The sequence below is a fragment of the Oncorhynchus gorbuscha genome, linkage group LG19, assembly GCF_021184085.1.
Source record: "Oncorhynchus gorbuscha isolate QuinsamMale2020 ecotype Even-year linkage group LG19, OgorEven_v1.0, whole genome shotgun sequence".
Classification (NCBI taxonomy): domain Eukaryota; kingdom Metazoa; phylum Chordata; class Actinopteri; order Salmoniformes; family Salmonidae; genus Oncorhynchus; species Oncorhynchus gorbuscha.
Window position 1 is genome coordinate 71024033 of NC_060191.1, and position 10000 is coordinate 71034032.

The 10000-nt window shown below is 45.4% G+C and overlaps 1 protein-coding gene across 1 annotated transcript in view; it reads right to left on the reverse strand.

Moving 5' to 3' along the window:
• The window catches only part of LOC124005159 (TCDD-inducible poly(ADP-ribose) polymerase), a 38515-nt gene that overhangs the window by 8738 nt on the left and 19777 nt on the right, over window positions 1-10000 (reverse strand). The window contains exon 5 of the mRNA XM_046314149.1: window positions 8357-8544. Coding sequence (XP_046170105.1) covers window positions 8357-8544 — 188 coding nt within the window. The remainder of the gene's footprint in view (window positions 1-8356; window positions 8545-10000) is intronic.

The following is a 10000-nucleotide window of genomic DNA, read 5'->3' on the forward strand; positions in this document are numbered from 1 at the left end:
CACTAGGTCCTGTCTGTCTGCTACTTCCAGGGAGAGAACGATTGACTGACTGTCTGCTACTTCCAGGGAGAGAACGATTGACTGACTGTCTGCTACTTCCAGGGAGAGAACGATTGACTGACTGTCTGTCTGCTACTTCCAGGGAGAGAACGATTGACTGACTGTCTGTCTGCTACTTCCAGGGAGAGAACGATTGACTGACTGTCTGTCTGCTACTTCCAGGGAGAGAACGATTGACTGACTGTCTGTCTGCTACTTCCAGGGAGAGAATCGATTGACTGACCGTCGGTCTGCTACTTCCAGGGAGGAATGACTGACTGATTGACTGACTGACTGTCTGCTACTTCCAGGGAGGAATCACTGACTGATTGACTGACTGTCTGTCTGCTACTTCCAGGGAGAGAACGATTGACTGACTGACTGTCTTCTACTTCCAGGGACAGAATGACTGACTGACTGTCTGCTACTTCCAGGGACAGAATGACTGACTGACTGTCTGCTACTTCCAGGGACAGAATGATTGACTGACTGTCTGTCTGCTACTTCCAGGGAGAGAACGATTGACTGACTGTCTGCTACTTCCAGGGAGAGAACGGTGCATTGTGCAGTCTCCAGTGTACTATGGTTGTTATGGTAGCAGCAGTCTCTAGTGTAGTATGGTTGTTATGGTAGCAGCAGTCTCTAGTGTACTATGGTTGTTATGTTAGCAGCAGTCTCCAGTGTAGTATGGTTGTTATGGTAGCAGCAGTCTCCAGTGTACTATGGTTGTTATGGTAGCAGCAGTCTCTAGTGTACTATGGTTGTTATGGTAGCAGCAGTCTCTAGTGTACTATGGTTGTTATGGTAGCAGCAGTCTCCAGTGTGCTATGGTTGTTATGGTAGCAGCAGTCTCTAGTGTACTATGGTTGTTATGGTAGCAGCAGTCTCCAGTGTACTATGGTAGCAGCAGTCTCCAGTGTACTATGGTTGTTATGGTAGCAGCAGTCTCCAGTGTACTATGGTAGCAGCAGTCTCCAGTGTAGTATGGTTGTTATGGTAGCAGCAGTCTCCAGTGTAGTATGGTTGCTATGGTAGCAGCAGTCTCCAGTGTAGTATGGTTGTTATGGTAGCAGCAGTCTCTAGTGTGGTCCTTCTGTAGCTCAGTTGGTAGAGCATGGCGCTTGTAACGCCAGGGTAGTGGGTTCGATCCCCGGGACCACCCATACGTAGAATGTATGCACACATGACTGTAAGTCGCTTTGGATAAAAGCGTCTGCTAAATGGCATATATTATTATTATATTATATTATTATAGTATGGTTGTTATGGTAGCAGCAGTCTCCAGTGTACTATGGTTGTTATGGTAGCAGCAGTCTCTAGTGTACTATGGTTGTTATGGTAGCAGCAGTCTCCAGTGTAGTATGGTTGCTATGGTAGCAGCAGTCTCCAGTGTAGTATGGTTGTTATGGTAGCAGCAGTCTCTAGTGTAGTATGGTTGTTATGGTAGCAGCAGTCTCCAGTGTACTATGGTTGTTATGGTAGCAGCAGTCTCCAGTGTAGTATGGTTGCTATGGTAGCAGCAGTCTCCAGTGTGGTATGGTTGTTATGGTAGCAGCAGTCTCCAGTGTACTATGGTTGTTATGGTAGCAGCAGTCTCCAGTGTACTATGGTTGTTATGGTAGCAGCAGTCTCCAGTGTACTATGGTTGTTATGGTAGCAGCAGTCTCTAGTGTACTATGGTTGTTATGGTAGCAGCAGTCTCCAGTGTAGTATGGTTGCTATGGTAGCAGCAGTCTCCAGTGTAGTATGGTTGTTATGGTAGCAGCAGTCTCTAGTGTAGTATGGTTGTTATGGTAGCAGCAGTCTCCAGTGTACTATGGTTGTTATGGTAGCAGCAGTCTCCAGTGTAGTATGGTTGCTATGGTAGCAGCAGTCTCCAGTGTAGTATGGTTGTTATGGTAGCAGCAGTCTCTAGTGTAGTATGGTTGTTATGGTAGCAGCAGTCTCCAGTGTACTATGGTTGTTATGGTAGCAGCAGTCTCCAGTGTACTATGGTTGTTATGGTAGCAGCAGTCTCCAGTGTAGTATGGTTGTTATGGTAGCAGCAGTCTCTAGTGTAGTATGGTTGTTATGGTAGCAGCAGTCTCTAGTGTACTATGGTTGTTATGGTAGCAGCAGTCTCCAGTGTACTATGGTAGCAGCAGTCTCTAGTGTACTATGGTTGTTATGGTAGCAGCAGTCTCCAGTGTACTATGGTAGCAGCAGTCTCCAGTGTACTATGGTTGTTATGGTAGCAGCAGTCTCCAGTGTACTATGGTAGCAGCAGTCTCCAGTGTAGTATGGTTGTTATGGTAGCAGCAGTCTCCAGTGTACTATGGTTGTTATGGTAGCAGCAGTCTCCAGTGTACTATGGTTGTTATGGTAGCAGCAGTCTCCAGTGTACTATGGTTGTTATGGTAGCAGCAGTCTCCAGTGTACTATGGTTGTTATGGTAGCAGCAGTCTCCAGTGTACTATGGTTGTTATGGTAGCAGCAGTCTCTAGTGTACTATGGTTGTTATGGTAGCAGCAGTCTCCAGTGTACTATGGTAGCAGCAGTCTCTAGTGTACTATGGTTGTTATGGTAGCAGAAGTCTCCAGTGTAGTATGGTTGCTATGGTAGCAGCAGTCTCCAGTGTACTATGGTTGTTATGGTAGCAGCAGTCTCCAGTGTAGTATGGTTGCTATGGTAGCAGCAGTCTCCAGTGTACTATGGTAGTAGCAGTCTCCAGTGTACTATGGTAGCAGCAGTCTCCAGTGTACTATGGTAGCAGCAGTCTCCAGTGTACTATGGTTGTTATGGTAGCAGCAGTCTCTAGTGTAGTATGGTAGCAGGGGTCTCCAGTGTACTATGGTAGCAGCAGTCTCCAGTGTACTATGGTTGTTATGGTAGCAGCAGTCTCTAGTGTAGTATGGTTGTTATGGTAGCAGGGGTCTCCAGTGTACTATGGTTGTTATGGTAGCAGCAGTCTCCAGTGTACTATGGTTGTTATGGTAGCAGCAGTCTCCAGTGTACTATGGTTGTTATGGTAGCAGCAGTCTCCAGTGTACTATGGTTGTTATGGTAGCAGCAGTCTCCAGTGTAGTATGGTTGCTATGGTAGCAGCAGTCTCCAGTGTACTATGGTTGTTATGGTAGCAGCAGTCTCCAGTGTAGTATGGTTGCTATGGTAGCAGCAGTCTCCAGTGTACTATGGTAGCAGCAGTCTCCAGTGTACTATGGTTGTTATGGTAGCAGAAGTCTCCAGTGTACTATGGTTGTTATGGTAGCAGCAGTCTCCAGTGTACTATGGTAGCAGCAGTCTCCAGTGTACTATGGTTGTTATGGTAGCAGCAGTCTCCAGTGTACTATGGTTGTTATGGTAGCAGCAGTCTCCAGTGTACTATGGTTGTTATGGTAGCAGCAGTCTCCAGTGTACTATGGTAGTAGCAGTCTCCAGTGTACTATGGTTGTTATGGTAGCAGCAGTCTCCAGTGTACTATGGTTGCTATGGTAGCAGCAGTCTCCAGTGTAGTATGGTAGCAGCAGTCTCCAGTGTACTATGGTTGTTATGGTAGCAGCAGTCTCCAGTGTAGTATGGTAGCAGCAGTCTCCAGTGTACTATGGTTGTTATGGTAGCAGCAGTCTCTAGTGTAGTATGGTTGTTATGGTAGCAGCAGTCTCTAGTGTACTATGGTTGTTATGGTAGCAGCAGTCTCCAGTGTACTATGGTAGTAGCAGTCTCCAGTGTACTATGGTTGTTATGGTAGCAGCAGTCTCTAGTGTAGTATGGTTGTTATGGTAGCAGCAGTCTCCAGTGTACTATGGTTGTTATGGTAGCAGCAGTCTCCAGTGTACTATGGTTGTTATGGTAGCAGCAGTCTCTAGTGTACTATGGTTGTTATGGTAGCAGCAGTCTCTAGTGTACTATGGTTGTTATGGTAGCAGCAGTCTCTAGTGTACTATGGTTGTTATGGTAGTAGCAGTCTCCAGTGTACTATGGTTGTTATGGTAGCAGCAGTCTCCAGTGTACTATGGTTGTTATGGTAGCAGCAGTCTCCAGTGTACTATGGTTGTTATGGTAGCAGCAGTCTCCAGTGTACTATGGTTGTTATGGTAGCAGCAGTCTCTAGTGTACTATGGTTGTTATGGTAGCAGCAGTCTCTAGTGTACTATGGTTGTTATGGTAGCAGCAGTCTCCAGTGTACTATGGTAGTAGCAGTCTCCAGTGTACTATGGTTGTTATGGTAGCAGCAGTCTCTAGTGTAGTATGGTTGTTATGGTAGCAGCAGTCTCCAGTGTACTATGGTTGTTATGGTAGCAGCAGTCTCCAGTGTACTATGGTTGTTATGGTAGCAGCAGTCTCCAGTGTACTATGGTAGCAGCAGTCTCTAGTGTACTATGGTTGTTATGGTAGCAGCAGTCTCTAGTGTACTATGGTTGTTATGGTAGCAGCAGTCTCCAGTGTACTATGGTTGTTATGGTAGCAGCAGTCTCTAGTGTACTATGGTTGTTATGGTAGCAGCAGTCTCTAGTGTACTATGGTTGTTATGGTAGCAGCAGTCTCCAGTGTACTATGGTTGTTATGGTAGCAGCAGTCTCCAGTGTACTATGGTTGTTATGGTAGCAGCAGTCTCTAGTGTACTATGGTTGTTATGGTAGCAGCAGTCTCCAGTGTACTATGGTAGCAGCAGTGTCCAGTGTACTATGGTTGTTATGGTAGCAGCAGTCTCTAGTGTACTATGGTTGTTATGGTAGCAGCAGTCTCTAGTGTACTATGGTTGTTATGGTAGCAGCAGTCTCCAGTGTACTATGGTTGTTATGGTAGCAGCAGTCTCCAGTGTAGTATGGTTGTTATGGTAGCAGCAGTCTCCAGTGTAGTATGGTTGTTATGGTAGCAGCAGTCTCTAGTGTACTATGGTTGTTATGGTAGCAGCAGTCTCCAGTGTACTATGGTAGTAGCAGTCTCCAGTGTACTATGGTTGTTATGGTAGCAGCAGTCTCTAGTGTAGTATGGTTGTTATGGTAGCAGCAGTCTCCAGTGTACTATGGTTGTTATGGTAGCAGCAGTCTCCAGTGTACTATGGTTGTTATGGTAGCAGCAGTCTCCAGTGTACTATGGTAGCAGCAGTCTCTAGTGTACTATGGTTGTTATGGTAGCAGCAGTCTCCAGTGTACTATGGTAGTAGCAGTCTCCAGTGTACTATGGTTGTTATGGTAGCAGCAGTCTCTAGTGTAGTATGGTTGTTATGGTAGCAGCAGTCTCCAGTGTACTATGGTTGTTATGGTAGCAGCAGTCTCCAGTGTACTATGGTTGTTATGGTAGCAGCAGTCTCTAGTGTACTATGGTTGTTATGGTAGCAGCAGTCTCTAGTGTACTATGGTTGTTATGGTAGCAGCAGTCTCTAGTGTACTATGGTTGTTATGGTAGTAGCAGTCTCCAGTGTACTATGGTTGTTATGGTAGCAGCAGTCTCCAGTGTACTATGGTGGTTATGGTAGCAGCAGTCTCCAGTGTACTATGGTTGTTATGGTAGCAGCAGTCTCCAGTGTACTATGGTTGTTATGGTAGCAGCAGTCTCCAGTGTACTATGGTTGTTATGGTAGCAGCAGTCTCCAGTGTAGTATGGTTGTTATGGTAGCAGCAGTCTCTAGTGTAGTATGGTTGCTATGGTAGCAGCAGTCTCCAGTGTACTATGGTTGTTATGGTAGCAGCAGTCTCTAGTGTACTATGGTTGTTATGGTAGCAGCAGTCTCCAGTGTACTATGGTTGTTATGGTAGCAGCAGTCTCCAGTGTACTATGGTTGTTATGGTAGCAGCAGTCTCTAGTGTAGTATGGTTGTTATGGTAGCAGCAGTCTCTAGTGTACTATGGTTGTTATGGTAGCAGCAGTCTCAGTGTACTATGGTTGTTATGGTAGTAGCAGTCTCCAGTGTACTATGGTTGTTATGGTAGCAGCAGTCTCCAGTGTACTATGGTTGTTATGGTAGCAGCAGTCTCCAGTGTACTATGGTTGTTATGGTAGCAGCAGTCTCCAGTGTACTATGGTTGTTATGGTAGCAGCAGTCTCTAGTGTACTATGGTTGTTATGGTAGCAGCAGTCTCTAGTGTACTATGGTTGTTATGGTAGCAGCAGTCTCCAGTGTACTATGGTAGTAGCAGTCTCCAGTGTACTATGGTTGTTATGGTAGCAGCAGTCTCTAGTGTAGTATGGTTGTTATGGTAGCAGCAGTCTCCAGTGTACTATGGTTGTTATGGTAGCAGCAGTCTCCAGTGTACTATGGTTGTTATGGTAGCAGCAGTCTCCAGTGTACTATGGTAGCAGCAGTCTCTAGTGTACTATGGTTGTTATGGTAGCAGCAGTCTCTAGTGTACTATGGTTGTTATGGTAGCAGCAGTCTCCAGTGTACTATGGTTGTTATGGTAGCAGCAGTCTCTAGTGTACTATGGTTGTTATGGTAGCAGCAGTCTCTAGTGTACTATGGTTGTTATGGTAGCAGCAGTCTCCAGTGTACTATGGTTGTTATGGTAGCAGCAGTCTCCAGTGTACTATGGTTGTTATGGTAGCAGCAGTCTCTAGTGTACTATGGTTGTTATGGTAGCAGCAGTCTCCAGTGTACTATGGTAGCAGCAGTGTCCAGTGTACTATGGTTGTTATGGTAGCAGCAGTCTCTAGTGTACTATGGTTGTTATGGTAGCAGCAGTCTCTAGTGTACTATGGTTGTTATGGTAGCAGCAGTCTCCAGTGTACTATGGTTGTTATGGTAGCAGCAGTCTCCAGTGTAGTATGGTTGTTATGGTAGCAGCAGTCTCCAGTGTAGTATGGTTGTTATGGTAGCAGCAGTCTCTAGTGTACTATGGTTGTTATGGTAGCAGCAGTCTCCAGTGTACTATGGTAGTAGCAGTCTCCAGTGTACTATGGTTGTTATGGTAGCAGCAGTCTCTAGTGTAGTATGGTTGTTATGGTAGCAGCAGTCTCCAGTGTACTATGGTTGTTATGGTAGCAGCAGTCTCCAGTGTACTATGGTTGTTATGGTAGCAGCAGTCTCCAGTGTACTATGGTAGCAGCAGTCTCTAGTGTACTATGGTTGTTATGGTAGCAGCAGTCTCCAGTGTACTATGGTAGTAGCAGTCTCCAGTGTACTATGGTTGTTATGGTAGCAGCAGTCTCTAGTGTAGTATGGTTGTTATGGTAGCAGCAGTCTCCAGTGTACTATGGTTGTTATGGTAGCAGCAGTCTCCAGTGTACTATGGTTGTTATGGTAGCAGCAGTCTCTAGTGTACTATGGTTGTTATGGTAGCAGCAGTCTCTAGTGTACTATGGTTGTTATGGTAGCAGCAGTCTCTAGTGTACTATGGTTGTTATGGTAGTAGCAGTCTCCAGTGTACTATGGTTGTTATGGTAGCAGCAGTCTCCAGTGTACTATGGTGGTTATGGTAGCAGCAGTCTCCAGTGTACTATGGTTGTTATGGTAGCAGCAGTCTCCAGTGTACTATGGTTGTTATGGTAGCAGCAGTCTCCAGTGTACTATGGTTGTTATGGTAGCAGCAGTCTCCAGTGTAGTATGGTTGTTATGGTAGCAGCAGTCTCTAGTGTAGTATGGTTGCTATGGTAGCAGCAGTCTCCAGTGTACTATGGTTGTTATGGTAGCAGCAGTCTCTAGTGTACTATGGTTGTTATGGTAGCAGCAGTCTCCAGTGTACTATGGTTGTTATGGTAGCAGCAGTCTCCAGTGTACTATGGTTGTTATGGTAGCAGCAGTCTCTAGTGTACTATGGTTGTTATGGTAGCAGCAGTCTCCAGTGTACTATGGTTGTTATGGTAGCAGCAGTCTCCAGTGTACTATGGTTGTTATGGTAGCAGCAGTCTCCAGTGTAGTATGGTTGCTATGGTAGCAGCAGTCTCCAGTGTACTATGGTTGTTATGGTAGCAGCAGTCTCTAGTGTACTATGGTTGTTATGGTAGCAGCAGTCTCCAGTGTACTATGGTTGTTATGGTAGCAGCAGTCTCCAGTGTACTATGGTTGTTATGGTAGCAGCAGTCTCTAGTGTACTATGGTTGTTATGGTAGCAGCAGTCTCCAGTGTACTATGGTTGTTATGGTAGCAGCAGTCTCCAGTGTACTATGGTTGTTATGGTAGCAGCAGTCTCCAGTGTACTATGGTAGCAGCAGTCTCCAGTGTACTATGGTTGTTACCTACTACCATACCCCGGTCAAAGACTCTTAAATATGTTGTCTTGCCCCATTCCCCCTCTGAGTGGCACAAATAAGGGATCATAGTTTCACCTGGATTCACCTGGTCAGTCTGTGTCATGGAAAGAGCAAGTGTCCTGAATGTTTAATACACTCCAGTACTCACTGTAGGTGTGGCGTGAGGACCACGGAGGAGAGGAAGAGGGGTCGTTTCTTGATCTGGCGTCTGAAGCCGAACACGGCGTTCTGCTGGAAACCCTCTCTGATGTTGAGGATGTAGTGGTTCTGTAGGGTGATGAACCGGACCTCCTTCAGACCACGACCGCCAGCCTCCTCTATCAGACGCACCACCGGCTGGAGGGAGAGGGAAGGAGGGAGGGGGGTGGAAAGAGGGAGAGGGAAGGAGGGAGAGGGAGAGGGAAAGAGGGAGGGGGTAGGAGGGAGAGGGAAGGAGGGAGGGATGAGAGATTTAGTTAGATATATTATTTATAGGTGGTGATTTATTTATTTATTTTATTTATTTAACCTTTATTTAACTAGTCAAGTCAGTTAAGAACAAATTCTATTTTCAATGACGGCCTATGAACAGTGGGTTCAGGGGCAGAACGACAGATGTGTACCTTGTCAGCTCGGGGATTGAACTTGCAACCTTCCGGTTACTAGTCCAACGCTCTAACCACTAGGCTACCCTGCCGCCCCGAGCTTTTGAATCATGTGATTCAAAGTTGTTCCACCTAACATTGTGAAACTAACACTTGAATCAGGTTTCATTCTAAGAAAACATATAAAAATGAATTGTAGCACAGGAAATACACAAATTAACACACACACACACACACACACACACACACACACACACACACACACACACACACACACACACACACACACACACACACACACACACACACACACACACACACACACACACACACACACACACACACACACACACACACACTGAGAGAGAGAACACTGAACCAGGAGTTGGAACCGGTTCAGGAAACAGAACAGAAAACCTGAAAAGAATGACTAAAAACAAGGCTTACCTTTCGTAGTTAATTAAATCAAAAGTGAAATTGAATAACTATAAAATATCAATTAACTCGACCTGAAACAGCGAAATTCATTATTTTTCTCATTAGAAATCTCTCCCCATCCTCTGAATGATGCTCGTAACGTAAGTAGCCTATACTTCTGAGTGGGGGAGGGGGCCAGGTAGTCAACACAAGCAAACTGAGAAAAGATGTTCAGCTTGTAGACACTGGATACCCAACGCTTCAAGCCAAGGCACCACGTAAAATCCTCTCTCGCTGTGGTATCTCTCACCCTATACACTAGTCTGTCCATGTGCTCCGTAACAAACTGCTCTATCCACACTGATTGGTGAAGTCATTTAATGAGCTACACCTAAAAAGCTGTTGGTTTTACAAGTTTAAAAAGGAATATAAAGGAATGATATAAAGAGATACGTTTTTTTTGGTTCGGACCGGTTCAGAGTACTTTAATTTGCTGGTTCGGACCGGTTCAGAGAACTGTAATTTGCTGGTTCGGACCGGTTCAGAGAACTGTAATTTGCTGGTTCGGACCGGTTCAGAGTACTTTAATTTGCTGGTTCGGACCGGTTCAGAGTACTTTAATTTGCTGGTTCGGACCAGTTCAGAGAACTGTAATTTGCTGGTTCGGACCGGTTCAGAGTACTTTAATTTGCTGGTTCGGACCTGTTCAGAGAACTGTAATTTGCTGGTTCGGACCGGTTCAGAGTACTTTAATTTGCTGGTTCGAACCGGTTCAGAGAACTGTAATTTGC